Source organism: Arachis hypogaea, chromosome 12, assembly GCF_003086295.3.
Source record: "Arachis hypogaea cultivar Tifrunner chromosome 12, arahy.Tifrunner.gnm2.J5K5, whole genome shotgun sequence".
Classification (NCBI taxonomy): Eukaryota; Viridiplantae; Streptophyta; class Magnoliopsida; order Fabales; family Fabaceae; genus Arachis; species Arachis hypogaea.
This window is the reverse complement of record NC_092047.1, coordinates 11,148,952-11,167,719: the sequence shown is the minus strand read 5'-3', so window position 1 is coordinate 11,167,719 and position 18,768 is coordinate 11,148,952. Positions and strand designations below refer to the sequence as shown.

Here is an 18,768-nt window from a genome sequence, read left to right as displayed (position 1 = left end):
TTGGAATCCGTTAATGAGCTTCAAAGCCCGCCAAGGATTCGAACAAGAGGACGTCCAAAAAACAGGCTAGGTTCAAAGCTGGAGAAACATATTGCAAATGCCACAAAGAAGAAGAAGACGAAAGTTTTAAGCGAGGTAAAAGTAATGTTCTTTAAATTTGTGGCGATTGAGTTTATTTTTCTCGTTAATAGATTAGCTAATGTGTGAATGTTATATTCAGATAAACCTGTTTGATGCTGCATCAGCGGCGCATTCAAATTCCAGCCAATATCAAGGACACGTTATGAATTATCAGTTCAGGGTACCAGCAGCAGGGTATAACTCTTTGGGTGTATAGTTTTTTAGGATATGGGTGTAAAAGCACTGTTCTTTTGGGTGTATTTTTGTTAATTCACAATTTACATATAGACACATATATAGATACATATAGAACAAAAGCTGTAAAAATTCGCAGGTTATGGGTGTATATTTCATTTGATGTTTTTCTCCATATCTTAGTACATGTAATTCATACATTTTGAATACAGCACAGACAGTTTGGGTGTATATTTTATGCAATCTTGGGTGTATTATTAGACTTGCGTTGGGTGTAACAGTTTATAATTTGCGTTTATATATGCCTTGATTTTTTGCTTCATATTTTACCACCTGTAATACAGTTTTTGAATACATCACAGACAGTTTACCAGCACAGATAGTTTAACTATGGGAAAAAATATACATGGAATAGAAGTTGTTGATAAATGGCAAATATTTACATCATTTGTTCAATTTACAAACTACCCACAGTTGGATTACGCAGTTTCTATATCAGCAGAATTAATCTGACAAAACGGACTCAATAATACAGAGGATGGCTTCGACAGCCTTATAGCACTTCTCTCTCTAATTGCCCGATCTCTTTCTTTATTCATCTCGCTGAATAGTATCCGAGAAGCATACTCCACTCTATAGTGGTCCACCTCCTCCTACAATTAAAAAGTATATTCTGTTTAAACAGCAATATTTATTCAGTAAAGTAATACATAGTTATATAGTTCTAAAGACAGTTACCTGTGGCCAATTATCCCATTCATACTTCCCCTTTTTGATGTTTTCCGGCTCAATTAACTCCATCCACTTCATAACGTAGATAGCGCAGTCATAGCTGAAAACGAAGAAAATAAATTACAAATCTTATTTACGAAAGTTTAATGTTCAGATTCACAAATTTATACCTTGTTTTTTGGCCTGATATTTTAACATATGATGCTTTAATTTTTTTCTCGTTCTCCCCTTTATACAGAGTTTCCCTGCCGGCATATGTTATCAATCTTGAAAAGACATATTCCTTAAATAGCAAAACAAATCAGTAATACACCCGAATAAATGCACAAGATACACCCAACTGAATGGACAATATACACCCAACACAACTAACGAAATAGAGCTAAATATTAAAGTAAACAAGACAGAGGCAACTTACAGTGAATTTATTAACCTGCTTTCTCTCATCGCTTAGAGCTTTTTTGTGTAGCGGGTCAAGTATATGACATTTCCGCTTTGTTGTATTTATCAGCCATAACCACCAATGCCCCATGTGGCAAACAGGAGCAAAAATCTGAAGGATTCCCACATTTCAACAGTGCGTTATTTTATTTGGCATATAAGTAAATAAGCGTACTAACAAATTTAGCAAACGAAAACTTACATATCGATGCGAAGTTAATTTTTTTCTATCTATGAAGGGAATGAAACTCGGGTAGGCTTCCACCTTGAATTCCTTTTTCGTTTTCGATGATACGAATTCCCCCTTTGGGTGATCTGAAAGTGCCATGCTCTGCAAGAATTGCGAAACAAGAAATGAAATACTAAACTTACACCCAATTGAACGTAAAAAATACAGCCATATCAATACACAAAATACACCCAAAGTTCGTAGAAGTAACACTTACCACAATATCGGGGGGGGGAGACAGTATATTTGTTCTTGAAACCTCTTTTCATTTTTCTGGTTGAGGATGAGGCAGATGGCAGATACAATCTAGAAATATATGCCGAAATCAATTTTACATTAATAAGCATTGCAATTGACTTTGGTGTAAAAACATTAATGTTATTCTAATATTACCTGAGATTCTATATCACTTTTTGCCTGGAGGGATACAAGGTGCATTCTCATCAAAATGTATTCTCCTTGGCCAATCAGAGTGCACATTTCCTCATATTCGTTAGTATTGCCATCTGCATCTTCCTTCAGTCTCGTCCCCCAGATGTAGCACTTTTGTTTCATATCATCCGTAATCTGATATAATCCCCCAGGAGTTTGAAACTTTGCAGAACTTTCTCCCCCAGTCTCCCTCTGAATTTGTGGACTTTTGTTTTTTCCCTTAGCCGCACTGCTTGCTATTTTTTGGACCAAATCGTCCAATTGTTCTATCAAATTTGCAGATTCTGGAGATTTTGCCCTTTCTGTCTCCTGCGTTGACGCCCCCTCCTGGCTTGAATCAGTCAATCCAAGGATGAATGATGGCACCCCTGCATCTGTTTTAGGAACATAGGATGCTGTCCGTGCCATCATCAACAGGGCAGCAACGTCTTCTGCGTCTGGATGACTGCGTCATCATGTATAAGAATAAGAATAAGAATAAGAATATACGGATGATAAGCAAAGATTGATATTAGTCTGATGAACTTACATTTTAGTTGGAGCTGGGGGAAGCGTGGGTGTGGTCTCTTGAAGTTGTTTGGGGGGTTCAGGAGTGCTGCACAGTTACAAAAAATTAATCATGGCGTAAAAAAAACTAATCAGGAACAATATACACCCAAACTATTATTAAATATACACCCAACCTCTAAACAAATATACACCCAATACTATTTCTTACGTTTCTGTAGTCCCTTCAATCTGTAGCATAGGGGTTGGTTCAAAATCTGTCTCAGTGGTTGTTTGGGATGTCGGCACAAAAACCTGAATCGGGAGTCTAAACAAGAAGAAAAATGAAAGTTTAACAATGCTTTTGAAAATAATGTTATAAGGTTGAAATATTATTGGAAAACTCACATTGCAAGTGCTTCCGACGGTGTCTGTTCCCTCACAACCATCACATTCGAATCAGCCGGACTTAACCTAAAATACACCCAAATAAATTCAAAAAATACACCCGAACAATTAAAAAAGAAGACAGGCTTTGTTTTTTGAGAACTTACATACTTGCAGTTTTTGCTTTTTTTTCCTGCCTTATTTTTCTTGAATAAAATAATAAAGGGCTTTTTTTTCTAAAAAAATATATACAGAATTAGAAGTAGAAGGGTAATAGAAGAACAAAAGTAACGGTTATTTGAAAGAGAAATTACATGCTCTGTGACGGCTGGTTTACACTACTCTGTTCTGTGCGTCCTTGAGAGGAAGGATCATCACTTCCCAAGTTCACAGCCGGTATTCTAAAACAGATTTCATGTTATTCAGACAAAATAAGATACAGGTATAAAATACACCCAAATGAATGCACAAGATACAACCAACCGAATGGACAATATACACCCAACACAACAAACTTAATATCCCAACTTAATAAACAACATACACCCAACTTGATCAACACAATACACCCAAATAGTTCCACAAAATACACCCAAATCATGATAACAAGATTTTATTAAATAAAGCTTCTTACGTTTCAGAGGACACATAGCGACCTTCTGTCGATCGCAGGTCAGGTTGGTTCTCCCTGCGAAACAAGAAACAATTATTAGCATACAAAACACAACAAAATATGAAATAGACAGTCCAACAAGACATACCCCTCTGCAGCAGATTTATCAACGTTTTGCCCTAGCCATTCATCTAGTTCGTCACTTGATATTTCATATGTCTCACTACATTCATAAAAGAAGATGTTAACAAAAATAATTACGATGATAGAGGGTAATATAGCTTACGAGGTACTGTACCCGTCAAAGTATTGGTCTTCTTTAGGAGGTGAATCCTCCACGACAACTTTTTTCTTTTTTGGTTGTGTTCTGGGTGGAAAAAAAAGAGTACCAATTAGAAATAAAAAATTAATTTTATCACAGAATATTATGCAAAGAAGTGCTTACTTTTTTGGTGTTGTTTTTGTTTTTTTCTTTTTCTTCTCCTTCTCTACAGGTGTTGATTCTTCGCTCCTATAAGTTAATAATAGACACTTCAGTTAATACACGAAATCTTAATAATGAAGCCAAAAGAAAGGAGTAATAATTTCAGGACATTACTCATCACTTGGTTCAGATTCAGATTCTGAATCAGAATCTAACTCCTCTTGCCTCTGCTTTCTTTTTCTGGAGTCCATTCTGGAAGGCAAACAATCATTATTTAGAACATACAAAAAATACACCCAACGTGATCAACAAAATACACCCAACTCGAAAAAGAAATTACACCCAAGTATGGTACTTACTTTTTTCCCTTTTTGCTGGGGTGTTTTCTTCCTGAATCCTCTGAGTCTTCTTGAGTCTCAGACTCAGAGATAGAAGTGTCACTGTCAGTAGCTGTTTCTGCCTCCGAAGACGATGTTGGACTCGCCTTCCTTTTTTTTTGTTTTTTTTATTTCTTGTTTTTTTTCTTGTTTTTTTTCTTTTTTTTTTCATTTTTTCTCTTGTCTCTGCCATCTTCACAATCCCCTGAAACATGAGATATTTTAGCTAGCAGCATTCAGGTAAATAAAATACAAGCAACATATTATGTTTACTTACCAAAATTTCCTCTCTTTCTGCAGTCATTCTTTCCACCAACTACTCCTTAGTCCAGTTGGCAATCCAAGGCTTTGGTGGTCTTTCAGCCCTCTTCTTGCCTTTGTTTTCTGAAAGATGAAAGTATATTATCATCAGGGCAAAGAGGCAGCCATCAATTGCCTTCTTCTTCTTCTCCTGGTAGTCTGTGATGCTCTTGATCGTGAAGGTCAAAACATCCCCCCCCCCAATTTCTCTCCGATATGCCGTCCATCTTAAAAATTGGGGCCAGGTGCACGGGCGATATTTTGTTTATCGTCGTTGGCAAAAGGAACGCCATCTGTATGTAGAGGATGAATATCCTCTTGAACATCAGGCGTTCCTCTTCGTTGCCAACGCCGATTTGCATCATTTCATCGGTAAGACTTTTGAGGGTCTTACCCTGGAATCTTCTATAAATTATTTTGTCATCATCATAAAGTTTCTTATACTCAACTTTCTCAGGAAACAGATTTCCTACAAAAAGGAAAATAACAAAGTATCAAAGTCGGTTCAAATACACCCAATCATCAACCTTAAATACACCTATGTATCAACTTAATATACACCTATAATTTTGAGCTAGTTACCTGTTGCATTGATGCCAAGCGCATCACCTATTGTTTTTGGTGTTATTTGGAAAGAACCATATCCTGTCTTCAGTCTGTTCTCCCCAAGTTTGAAGTTGTTTGCCAGTTCCCTTAAGATTTGGTGATCCACCCTTAGTGGTGGGATGTGCATCAACCCACCGAATCCAAGATCCCTCACAATTGCCTTCTTCTCCTCAGTCATGTTTCTGAACTTATCACTCAGGAGATGTGTGGCACACTTAAGGTCTTTCGTTTGGTTTCTTGCTGCCATTTTCTCTGAAACGAAAAATACACCCAAAGATATCAGTAAGATACACCCATATATAAGAGTCAGATACACCCATTGATAACAGTAAGATACACCTACAGATAAGATTCAGATACACTCATTGATAACAGTGAGATACACCCATAGATATGATTCAGATAAATCCATATATATCAGTCAGGTATCACTCAAACATCCTTCAATATCAAATTAATTGAGATATCAGTAAGATACACCCATATATAAGAGTCAGATACACCCATTGATAACAGTAAGATACACCCACAGATAAGATTCAAATACACTCATTGATAACAGTGAGATACACCCATAGATATGATTCAGATAAATCCATATATATCAGTCAGGTATCACTCAAAAATGCTTCAATATCAAATTAATTGAGATATCAGTAAGATACACCCATATATAAGAGTCAGATACACCCATTGATAACAGTAAGATACACCCACAGATAAGATTCAGATACACTCATTGATAACAGTGAGATACACCCATAGATATGATTCAGATAAATCCATATATATCAGTCAGGTATCACTCAAAAATGCTTCAATATCAAATTAATTGAGATATCAGTAAGATACACCCATATATAAGAGTCAGATACACCCATTGATAACAGTAAGATACACCCACAGATAAGATTCAGATACACTCATTGATAACAGTGAGATACACCCATAGATATGATTCAGATAAATCCATATATATCAGTCAGATATCAGTCAAACATGCTTCAATATCAAGCCACATTACAAGTTCAAGCAGTATACACCCCCCAATCTACGGAATAAACCCCCAAAAATCAACAACAATAGCAGGAGAACTTAGAACAAGAACGTAGAATGACGTAGAACTTAGAAGAACAACGTAGAACTTAGAACAGTGTAACAAAGAAGTAAGAATAATAGCCCAGTAAACCCTAGAAGAACGACGTAGAAGAAAAGTAAAATATACAGGAATCTTAATGAACTTACGTTGAGTATTGTTGCTTTGTTTTCTCTTCAGATTCTTCACGCAGAGTTTGATGGTGTTTTGATGGAGGTTTCGAACAACGATTTGTATATTTTGAACTTTGATTTTCACTCGAAAATGGAAGGGTTTCCTTGTTTTCAAAGCGTTTTGAGAAGTGGAAGAAGTGGAAGAAGTGGAAGAGTTTCCCATACGTAACCGTTTGTGTTGAGCGCGTGAAGTGACGCTCCATGTAATCTGTGTTGATGCGCGTGACTTGTGTTTGGGCTGGGCCAACTTGTAAGCTTGTATGTGTAGCCCAACCCTTAGCTTATATAATAAAACATGAGAAAATACATATAATTTAAAATAACATTTGTCTATGTAGCTTTTTAATCTCATCACAATGTCATTATTTACTATAAAGAGGTGCATCTTTTTCATTCTTACAAAATATGAGCTTTTCGTTTAACGTTTATTAAGCATAATTAAAGTTTGGTTAATCACGTTTGTTTAGTGTCGATTTTGATCATAACAAGCAGACGTTTTTCACTTTTTTTTCTCTTTTCGACAATATTAAATTAAAAAATAAAAATCAAACAGAAACTATCCAAAACGGAAAATTTTTTGGCATGTTTAGTACATAAATTTTATATTTATTTTATTTATATAAAAAATTCGGATTATTTGATAAATTATAATATTATATATAATATTATTATTGACTATTATTTGGGAACCCTTTATTCAAGATCTAATGGTTATCACTTATCAACGAGTGAGAGATTAACTTTGGTTTAAAATGTGACACTGCTCAATTCTCATTATTAAATTCTCTGGTGTACTGCGATATTGTCCACAGGATATTCCATTTTCCATTTTCCATATTCGACTCTCTGCTGTAAGGTAAAGCTATTTGAGCCCAAAATACAAGTCAGATAAAAAAAATTATAAAATAAATAAAAGGAGAATTGAGTACTAGTGAGTGGTGAGTAGTGACTACAAAACCCTAATAAAGTTGGCTACTTGGCCTTGCCGCCTATCTCTGTCTACTAGTTTTGGATCTCATCATCTCAGAGGGGCGTCACTTGGAAGCTGGTAACATCGATCTCTTCACATTTTCTCTCTGTTCTCTTTTTCATTCTTTGATGTCACGTTTTTTGAGTTCCTCTGTTTCTTGGTTGAACTGAACTAACAGGTAGTCCACGTCATCATCGAGAGCTTCACGGTTTTCTTCTTTGAAGCGAACCGAAGCCATGGCCTTAGTGAGTCCCTCCCTCATTCTCTCTCATAATCACCATCTCTTGCCTAACCATTTCTCTTATTATTCTTATTATTTAGGCTTTAGGGTTTTATTCTGAATTGGGGTTTTTGAAATAGTATGCAAATTTCATAGATGAGTTTTTTATTTGAAAATTTACATAATGAGTTCTTGATTGATAAATGTGTTACGTTTTATACTTGTGTTAATCTAATCTATAGTTCAGGTTCTCTTGATCTAACTCATAGTTGCGCAGATCCTGCATGCAGGTAAATCAAACAAAAATGCTTACAAGGCACTCATTGCAGCTGAGTATGCCGGCGTGCAGGTTCAGTTGGCCCCCAACTTTGAGATGGGTGTGTCTAATAAAACCCCTGAATTTCTCAAGATGAATCCTATTGGCAAGGTATCATATTTTTCCACTCATTAATCGCTTTGATTTGGTTTGACCTTGTACTTACATTGCATAGTATTCTTCCAGGTTCCTGTGTTAGAGACACCGGAGGGTCCTGTATTTGAGAGCAATGCAATTGCTCGTTATGGTAGGATTTTACAATCATTATTCATTATTTGATTTATTTTTGAAGAAATCCCAACATTATGATGTGATCTTATACATCTTATACATGATTTATTTTGCAGTTGCTCGGGTAAAGGAGGACAACACTTTGTATGGTTCTTCCTCTATTGATTATGTAAGGGTTTGAAACCTGTGTTCGTTTCTTGCATGTTTTGGTTCATAATACTTGTCTTTGTTCCACTATTCTTTTGTATTTTTTGCTCATATTTTTAATTCTTTTATGTTGAAGGGCCACATCGAGCAATGGATTGATTTTTCATCATTGGAGATTGATGCTAATATTGGCAGGTGGTTCTACCCAAGAAAGGGATTTGGACCTTACCTTCCTCCGGTTAGTAGTGTACAAAATATTTTTTTAATGTTAATGTTAATTTCACCTTTTTGAAACTGATTTGAAGTTTGCAATGTGGATTGTAATCTCTCTGTGGTTGCTATTCCATCCCCAAACAGAAGTATGAAAAATGATGACTGAGAACTAAGGAACACAAATGTTTATGCATAGTTTTTTAGTCATGTTTCAAAATTTGTTAACTGTTATTGGCATAAAGAGCTGGAGAATGTTTTGCAGTTGAATGGTATTATGTGATGAATGAGTGGTATATATGTTCATTTCATAAAGTTGAAATCACTTGATTATGTTCATGATTTTTTTATTTTTTTTCTACATTATGTTGCTAGTGCCACTAACGGTTAGCTTCAATTTTATTTTCTTTTTGGAATGAAGGCCGAGGAGGCTGCAATTTCTTCCCTAAAGAGAGCATTGGGTGCATTGAACACTCATCTTGCCACTAATACTTACCTGGTTGGACACACGGTGACCCTGGCTGACATCATAACAACATGCAACTTGTATTTGGGTTTCACTAATATCATGATCAAGAGTTTCACCTCAGAGTTTCCTCATGTTGAGAGATACTTCTGGACCTTGGTTAATCAGCCAAACTTCCGCAAGATACTCGGTCAAGTCAAGCAGGCGGATGCTGTCCCCCCGGTTCCATCTGCTAAGAAGCCTGCCCAGCCAAAAGAATCTAAGCCCAAGGCGAAGGATGAGCCAAAGAAAGAGGCAAAGAAAGAGGCGAAAAAAGAACCGGAAAAGCCCAAAGCAGAAGAGGAGGAAGAAGAAGCTCCCAAGCCAAAACCCAAGAATCCTCTTGATCTTCTCCCCCCAAGTAAGATGGTATTGGATGAATGGAAAAGGCTCTATTCAAACACCAAAACTAATTTCCGTGAGGTTGCAATCAAAGGTATTTTCATTGTTTCATTGTATCTGTGTAGCTTGATCCGTTGCAAGATTTATGGTTACTTGTCATTTCAAATTATGTCTTAATAAATGGATTCCAATTTTTTTTCATATAATGCAGGATTTTGGGACATGTATGATCCGGAAGGATATTCTTTGTGGTTCTGTGATTACAAGTACAACGATGAGAACACTGTTTCGTTTGTGACGATGAACAAGGTTGGTGGGTTTCTTCAGCGGATGGATTTGGCCCGTAAGTATGCATTTGGAAAGATGCTCGTGATTGGATCCGAGCCACCATTCAAGGTGAAGGGGTTGTGGCTTTTCCGTGGGCAAGAAATTCCCAAGTTTGTGATGGATGAATGCTATGACATGGAGCTTTATGAGTGGAGTAAGGTTGACATATCTGATGAAAATCAAAAGGAACGCGTCAATCAGATGATTGAAGATCATGAACCATTTGAGGGAGAGTCTCTTTTGGATGCTAAGTGCTTTAAGTAAACATGTGATTTTGTTGCATGAAATGGTATGTTCTTTGTTTGTCTTCGATTTTGGTAGAGTTTTGATTAAGGTTGCTACATTTTGAATGGACGTAAGCATTTATAAAATTACCAGTATTGAGTTTTATTTTTATCTTTTGGGGGATCAATTGGATAGACTGAAACTGCGGAAAAGCTTTATATAAAGAAATGGCAGAACTAATGTTCAAACAACACAACTGCTTTTAACATCCTTTTTAAATCTGAACAAAATTATAAGTTATTAGCCAGGAAATCTTGGATTGGATATAGACACAAACATGATAGTAAAGTTGTTCCATTTTGATACTTTCTCCACTATTTTAAGTTCTTAGGACGGAAAACTAGGTAAATTTGTGAGCGGTGTTATAATTATTATTATTATTTAATGTTGTATTGTGTCTTATGGATAGTTATCCTCTATTTTCAGAGGTTGACGTTTTTATTGTGAATAAAAGTGACCTATAATTTATGAGTGATGCCAAGATTTTCTTGCAACGAAGATAGTTTAAATCCAACAAAAATCAGCTTCATTATTAGTGTTTTTTGTGTTCTTTGTGTTCTGTGTTTCTTTTTCTTCTTTATATATTTCTTTGTCATTGTTTTTTTTATTGTTGTATTTTTTTTTTCTTTTCAAAGTCCTCTCGGTGGGTTTTTTTTTTTTTGAATTTTGAATTTTGAATTTTGAAATAGAAAGGGGAGAGAGCGTGGGAGAGTCTTCGAGGGTGGCACATAGCGAGGCAGCCGGCGAGAGCAATAAGGGGGAGAGTGGAGGTGGGTGAAGGGGAGCAATAAGGGGGAGAGTAGAGGTGGGCATGCATCAGGTGAAAAGGAGGGAATTAAAGGAGACAATAACAAGGCGATAAGATGGGGATAAGATGTCTACAGTAGTTGGTAAGCAAGGCGATTCGGAGATACCAACTGTGATGTTCACTGAAGAAGCAAAGGAGATATTGGCAAAGCCTTACAAAAATGTCATTGTGATCAAAGTTCTTGGAAAAAACTTTAGCTATACGGCGATCACGCACAGGCTTAAAGAAGTCTGGAGAACCAAAGGAGGATATGAGGTACTAGATGTCGGTTTTGGCTATTTCTTAGTCAAGTTTGATCTCTTGGAGGATAGAGAAAAAGTTCTTCTTGGAGGACCGTGGATGATTACTGGTAGTTATGTTGCGGTTAAACCTTGGAGTTCTTCATTTAGACCTTGTGAAAACACCTTGGAATTCTTCATTTAAACCTTGTGAAAACACTTTTGGATCTACCATGGTTTGGATAAGAATCACAGGTTTAAACATTAACTATTATCAAGAGAGAACCATGAAAATGATTGCGTCAGCTGTTGGTAAACCGATCCGCATCGACTTAGCCACCAAGTCTGCGGAGAGGGGAAAGTATGCAAGAGCATGTGTGCAAATTAACTTGGGACTTCCAATCATAAAAAAGATTCAAGTTGATTATAGAATATGAGCAGTTGAATTTACTTTGTGAAAAATGTAGCTGCTTTGGGCATGTAATAAGAGAATGTGCGAAACGGAAAGTAGGAAACCATGGTGAAGGAGAAAAATTTGTCGTCACTATTTCCGGTGGATAACAACGAGGAAACGGCAGAAGGTAGTCAAAATCCAGTAAAAAATCAAAATTCAACTTTTGAATTTTGAATTAATGCCAAATCAATTCCAATTATGGAGAAGCATGGAGCAGCGGGTCTTGTGCATGATAATTTACAAGAATCACGCATGGAGAGGGATACTCAAGCAAAAGAGGGTGAATGGGTTACAGTTAGTAGAAAAGGCAAGGAAAAAGTGGGTAAAGGCCCCAATGTGGTGCCAAAAAAAGCAATGTAGCAATATGCTCCAATTTGGTGAGTAAGAAATTTTCTTGAGTCTAATAAAATGCATGTTGGATCCTCATCAAATGCAAAGGTGGAGCCTAAGGAAAAGAAAGATCTTTCATCCACGCTTGGCTCTTTGGGAACAACTCAGGTGGCTTTCAAGGATCAGAGTACTCCTTTTTTTTAAAGCAGGGCACAAAAGGCAGCGTCCTATTTCTCTTCAAAACTCACCTACTGAAGTATTGTCAACAGATTCTCGAGTACAAAAAGAGCTTGATAAAGCTAGTGCAACAACAAACTTGGAGAACCAACTTCAACAGAAGAATGATGGTTCTGCGACGCAAGTCCACCAGAAGACAATTGGAGATAGGGGTCCATCAACGTGAGGTAAAATGATTATAAATTCCAATTATTTAATTTATTTTTATGGATTGTGACCATTTAAATATTATTAATTGGAATGTAAGGGGGCGTCAAATAAGATGTCTCGGGTGCACTGTAAGGAGTTAGTACGAAAATTTCAACCAACTTTTTTTATTTTGGTGGAAACTCATATTGGGTTTGAAACTATGAAAGAATTTTGGGGGAGATTAGGCTATTATCCTGTAGGGATTGTAGATGCTGTTGGACATAAGGGAGGAATTTGGTTCCTCTCTGCTAATTTAACATTTTCTTGTAAAATTCTTTGGGCTGTGAATCAATGTGTAACTTTGGAAATTGATGGTAGTGGACGAAGATGGATTTGCAGTGCGGTTTATGGCAGCCCTCAAGCCACTAATAGAGTAGAATTATGGAGTCATCTGCTTGATATTGGTTTGTACATTTAGGACCCATGGGTGGTGGTTGGGGATTTTAATGATATTTTGAGTGTTCATGAGGTGAAGGGGGGTAATTACTATTCGACCCGCAATAGTGTCTTTGCAAGTACTCTAGATTCTTGTGGTCTTTTTGATCTGACAACCTCTGGAAGACGGTTTACTTGGTTCCGTAAAATTCAAGGAAACAGAGAAATTACAAAGAGATTGGATAGAGCTTACTGTACTGCAGAATGGCGTCTTCTTTTTTCAGAAGCTTTTGTTGAAATTCTCAGCCATTCCCACTCTGATCATTGTCCCTACTTATTCAATGTCAAGGAGTTCCTATCAAGAAAGGAAACCGGCCTTTTAGATTCCAAGCGGCATGGGCAACGCATCCTGATTACAAGGTCATTGTTCAGAAATCTTGGAATAGTACAGACTTTGGCATCCATAGGAAGTTGTTGGGGTTTCAAGAAGCTTCGTTGGAATTCAACTCTACGGTCTTCGGCAATATTTTTATTAAAAAGAGGGAATTGGAGGCTTATTTGAATTGTATTCAACGGAAAATGGAAGCTGACGATGATCCGATTTTGAAGCACAAAGAGGAAGAATTGAGAGTTGAGTATAATCTAGTTTTGGCCCAGGAAGAATTGCTTTGGTACTAGAAGTCAAAAGATCAATGGGTTCGGTATGGTAATAGAAATACTAGCTTTTTCCATATGCAAACCATCATTAGAAGAAAATCTAACAAGGTTCATGGGTTGCTGGTCAGTGATGGGTCCTGGTCTAATGATCCGGAAGTTTTGCAAAGAGAGGTCGTTCATTTTTTCAAAAATTTTTTTTGCTCTACTGAGCCTGTTGAGGTTAATTGCATGGGAGAAATTCCTATGCCATCTCTTAGCCAGGATGCTTGTGATAATTTGTCTAAACCAGTAACAATGTTGGAGGTTAAAGAAGCTCTGGATAATATGAGCTCGTTCAAAACTCCTGGGCCGGATGGTTTTCAAGTTTTTTTCTTCAAGGAATATTGGGATGTGGTGGGTCATGAGGTGTGGCGTACTGTTCAGAAAGCATTTTTAGGGGAGACTTTAAGCCATTTTTTGTTGGAAACTTTGATTGTTCTTATCCCTAAATGCGACCCTCCAACTAGATTGAAGGATTTTCGGCCAATAAGCCCTTGTAATGTAATTTATAAGCTAGTGACTAAAGTGCTGGTTAATAGATTACGACCTTTTTTGGATGAGATTGTTAGCCCAACTCATGGAGGGTTTATACATGGTAGAAGAGCGCCTGATAATATTATTGTGGCCCAAGAAGTTCTTCACTTTCTTAAGCGGACAAAGTCTAGAAAAGGAGCTATGGCTTTTAAGATTGATTTAGAAAAGACTTACGATAGAGTTGATTGGAATTTTTTTAGCACACTCTTGAATCTTTTGGCTTTCCTTCTCTAATTATTCGGCTTGTAATGAATTGTTTTCAGGCTTCAAATCTTTCCATCCTTTGGAATGAGAATAGATTGGACAGCTTCCAGCCTCGCAGAAGGCTCAGACAAGGAGATCCAATTTCTCCTTATTTATTTATTTTGTGCATGGAGAGATTGGCGTGCTTCATTTCCAAACAAGTTGACAAGGGTATTTGGGATGGTGTGGCTGTTTCTAGAGGAGGACCTAGAGTTTCTCACTTGATGTTTGCAGATGACCTCCTCCTTTTTTGTAAAGCGAAGAAAAATCAAGTTCAGAATGTTGTGCACACCTTGGAGTTGTTCTGCAAAGCTTTAGGTATGAAGGTTAACATTGAAAAATCTAAAGCTATTTGTTCTAGAAATATCTCTAATAGAAGGAAGGAAATGTTGTCTGGTGTTTCTCATATTCCATTTACTAGTGACCTAGGCAAATACTTGGGGGTGAACCTTAATCATCCTCGAGCTGCTAGGTCTGTTTTTTCGGACTCTTTAGAGAAGATCAAGAATAGGCTGGCTAGTTGGAAAGGTCGGCTCCTTAACAGAGCAGGCAGGCTTTGCTTAATTAAATCTGTTGCTTCTTCTCTTCCTATTTATCAGATGTAAGTGACTCTTTTTCCTACTTCGGTTTGTCAAAAGATTGATTCTGTGCTTAGACAATTCTTGTGGAAGGGAAAGGTGAGGGAGCGTTGCTTAAATTATGTCAAGTGGAGCAAAGTTGTCACTCCAAGAAAATATGGAGGCTTGGGAATTAGAGATACCCAGTGTGTAAATTTTGTTTATTAGGAAAGCTTGTTTGGCAATTACTGCATAATAATGATAAGTTTTGGGTAAGAATTATGTTGGCAAAATATTTATCTGGGAGGTCTTGCTTTTCACCCAATTTTTCTAATAATGTTTCAAGCACTTGGCGAGCGATTTATAAGACAATAGAAAAGCTTCGTGATGGTTTTGATTGGTGTACAGGCAGGATATCTCAATCTTTTGGTATCATGCTTGGCAACCATGTGGAACGCTAGCTCCTTTGGTTCCTTTTGTGCACATCTCTGATTCTCACTTGAAGCTAGAAGATGTCTGGTACCATGGACATTGGCGGTGGGATATTCTTTGCACAATGATTTCGGAAGAAGTTAAAATTGATTTGATGCTCTTTGATCCTATCAAGCAGGCAGGAGATAAAACAGGTTGGTTTTGGACAAACTCAAATACTCTCACCTACTCGACTAAAAGCGGGTATGAATGGCTATTGAAGAAGAAATTTGGCTGGAACGATAATGAAAATTGGCTTTGGCTTTGGCGCTTGAGAATACCGAAGAAGATAAAGTGTCTGCTCTGGCTTTGTCTCAACAACGGAGTTCCCATAGCTAGTTACCGGTTTCAAAGAGGTCTTGCTACTTCTGATTTTTGTCAGCGATGTTATCTTGCTCTAGAGGATATTAACCACTGCTTTAGGACTTGCCAAAAAGCTCGTCAGATTTGGATTAGCTTAAATTTGGGAATGACCGCTGAGGACTCTAGTTTGAATTTTGTGTCTTGAATTCGTTCTAACCTCAACAAAAATGAGTTTCTCTTTGCAGCGGCCTTTTGGTGGATTTGGAGGGATAGGAACAATGACATCTTCCATCAAGATGATCCATGGAGTAAGGAGAAAATTGTTCACTTAGTTCAACATGCTGCTCGCGATTTCTCTAAGGTTGTTACCAACCAAAAACATATTATTCCTTTCTCTTTGCAATATAATTGGGAACCACCTCCAATAAATGTCTGTAAAGTGAACTGCGATGCAAGCGTTTTTGAAAATGGGCAATTAGCTGGCTTTAGATGTATTATTAGAGACAACATGGGAACTTGGATGAAAGGTTGTTCTGCTAGTATATCTCTTTCTAGTGTTCTCTCTTGTGAGTTTCATGCTATTTGAAGAGGGCTTGTTATGGCTTGGGATTGCGAGTGTAAAGAGGTCATATGTGAAACTGATAATCTTGATGCGTTTCTTCTTGTTTCGCGAGGCACAACCAGCATGATTACGAATGACTCTGATCTGCTTGACAAAATCAAAGAGATGCTTCAACGCAATTGGACAGCTACTTTAGTGCTCATTCAGCATACAACAAATAGAGCGGCTGATTTAATGGCTAAGACTGCTGCTTTAAACAAGCAGGTGTATCTAGAGTGGTTACAGCCCCCTAATAATTTAGACATTATTATTAGAGAGGAGTGCTACTCTTTCTCTTAGGTGTTTTTTCTTTGTGTTATGTTCAGTCACAAAAAAAAAATAAAAGAATTATGAGAAGTTGGAATAAAAAAAATAAGAAGATGATAACGAAGGAGAGGAATTTTGAGTTATACAAAATTTATCAAAAAATAACATTGAAAATTTTTTTTCTGTGACACCAATTTTTTGAGCTATACTGATTGGATTAAATTCTTGCCATAAACAAAAATAGCATCGAAATTTCATAATTTTAACATCAAAATTTTGTTACAAATACAGAACTGTTGCATTTTTTTTGCTTCTTATTATTCTTTTGATTTTTTTTTCTTTTACTCTTACATCTTCTTTTAGGAGTATTCTTCTCATAGTAGACTTAAATAAATATGTATACAATTTTATTTAGTTGAATGAATGTAGATTCACACTTATTGAATTGAATTCATGTTAGAAACAAAAATAACACTAAAATTTGTTTAAAGTGACACCGAAATTTCAATGTCAAAACTAAGATATCTATGTTATTATTAAGAAATTTCGGTATTTTTTTTTTTATAAATTTTACATAATTTAAATATTTTTCTTATCTTCTTTATTTTATTTTATTTTATTTTTTATAATTTTTTTGTTTTTCTCTTTATGATATGACGATGATGATAGAGGAAAAAAAGGAAAAAGAAAAAATTTAAAAAAAAAAAAAAGGAGAAAGAAGGAGGTAGTGGCGAAGGCAGTAGTGGTAGTGATAACAATAACAAAAAAAATAAAAAAAAAAGAGAAAAAGAAGAAGTATATACAAAAGAGAAAAAAGAAGTATACGTGAATATGAAAACGTTTATATAATTTGGTTGTATAAATTAGGTCGTAGAGATTTTTGATAATTTATATGGACGTGTGTATGTTGAAGTTACAAGAGTTTTAAATAATTGAGTTGGCGATGGAATGTATTTGTAGAAATATGTCAGTGTTTCTACATTAAATTGTTTCGTGGATAAGATTGAAAATGATCTAGATTCACCTAAACACCAATAAAATAAAGATACATGAGGGGTAAGAGACAAAGACGTAATGATGTTTAGACCTACAAACGTGTATCTCTATTATAACAACTTTTATCAGTGGTATATCAACAATCGCAATCAAAAAGAGAGATATAAATCATATAATTTAGAAATTGTAGAAGGGCAATTAGTTTTGGCTAATAGTTTATAAGACTAATTCTGTTTTTGGCATGCTTTCTTTTCTATTCACTCCCTTTCTCACTTCTTCACTCTCGTCTTTCACCTTCACTCCTTCACTTCTTTTTCTTGCTCAATTCATCATTCACCTCAAATCCACATCAATGGCAAAACTGTTTTCAGATTTTGATAAGACGTTTTCCCTCTTTAATTTTGTGATTTTCGTTTTGAATACTAAAGTTGGGGAGCAGAACATTCTATCAATTTCTGGAGTAGCAGTATCGTTTTATCGGTTCTCAGTTTTTTACACATGCACAAAAAGAGTCTGGTATAATTTGCATCTTTATTACAAATTTATGAACAATTTGAAAAAACAAATATACACGCATAAATATTATATTTTGTATCTCTTTATATCAAAATAAAACATGCTACTATACGAAATTTTTGTTGCATTTTCTTTTTTGTTTATGTGGTTGGGTTTTCTGTTTGAAATTTACCTAAGATTTTGTAAATGTTAGACCAAAAATATTATTGAACACTTAACTAGAATTTTCTTTGTAAGAGAATTAAAAACAATCCATAACAATATCTAATCTAACAATTTACACCAAAAATAGAGGTGCCACACGGCTTCAAAGAATACCCTGGCTTTACTCTTAAAAAGAAGAACAATTAAAAAATATAAATAAATAAACTGATTACCCTCAAAATTAAAAGAGCTTAATTTTCTTTTCTGCTAACACTCATAAAAAAATAAAAAATAAAAAAGAACATAGTGTATTATTGTTTCATATACGCTAGCTGAAATAAATAATACGACATGACCACTAAATATTATCATTTTTCACCAATATTTGACCAGTAATAATTTGTATCTATATTTACATACAAAAAATATATAATTTACACATATGAATCAATATAATTTGTATCTATATTTTTTAGAATTTATATACATGAATTAATAAAATTTATTTATAAAAAATAATTTAATATTTATAATGGCCAAATAATAACCAAAAATATTAAAACTTAGTGACTCCTAAGAGTTTCTCAGCTGAAATAGAACATGAACCACTAAAGATCTCACAACTAAACAAAGCAATCAAATCACAATATTAACCAAGAAAAATA

At 35.7% G+C, this 18,768-nt stretch overlaps 1 protein-coding gene across 1 annotated transcript; it reads left to right on the top strand.

The window, feature by feature from the left end:
• Window positions 1-7,341: 7,341 nt before the first annotated feature.
• On the top strand, window positions 7,342-10,269 carry LOC112726836 (elongation factor 1-gamma). The gene is made up of 8 exons (XM_025776368.2): window positions 7,342-7,659; window positions 7,760-7,826; window positions 8,079-8,228; window positions 8,304-8,364; window positions 8,465-8,517; window positions 8,632-8,733; window positions 9,127-9,646; window positions 9,764-10,269. The coding sequence occupies exons 2-8, from the start codon at window positions 7,818-7,820 to the stop codon at window positions 10,141-10,143; spliced, it is 1,275 nt and encodes a 424-aa protein (XP_025632153.1). The 5' UTR covers window positions 7,342-7,659; window positions 7,760-7,817; the 3' UTR covers window positions 10,144-10,269.
• The last annotated feature ends 8,499 nt before the right edge of the window (window positions 10,270-18,768 follow it).

Bases quoted from the DNA above. Each gene is read 5' to 3' on its own strand.
- LOC112726836 (XM_025776368.2), top strand. The intron at 8,518-8,631 runs GTAAGGGTTTGA...TTTATGTTGAAG, and splicing joins GTTCTTCCTCTATTGATTAT to GGCCACATCGAGCAATGGAT. The intron at 8,734-9,126 runs GTTAGTAGTGTA...TTTGGAATGAAG, and splicing joins TTGGACCTTACCTTCCTCCG to GCCGAGGAGGCTGCAATTTC.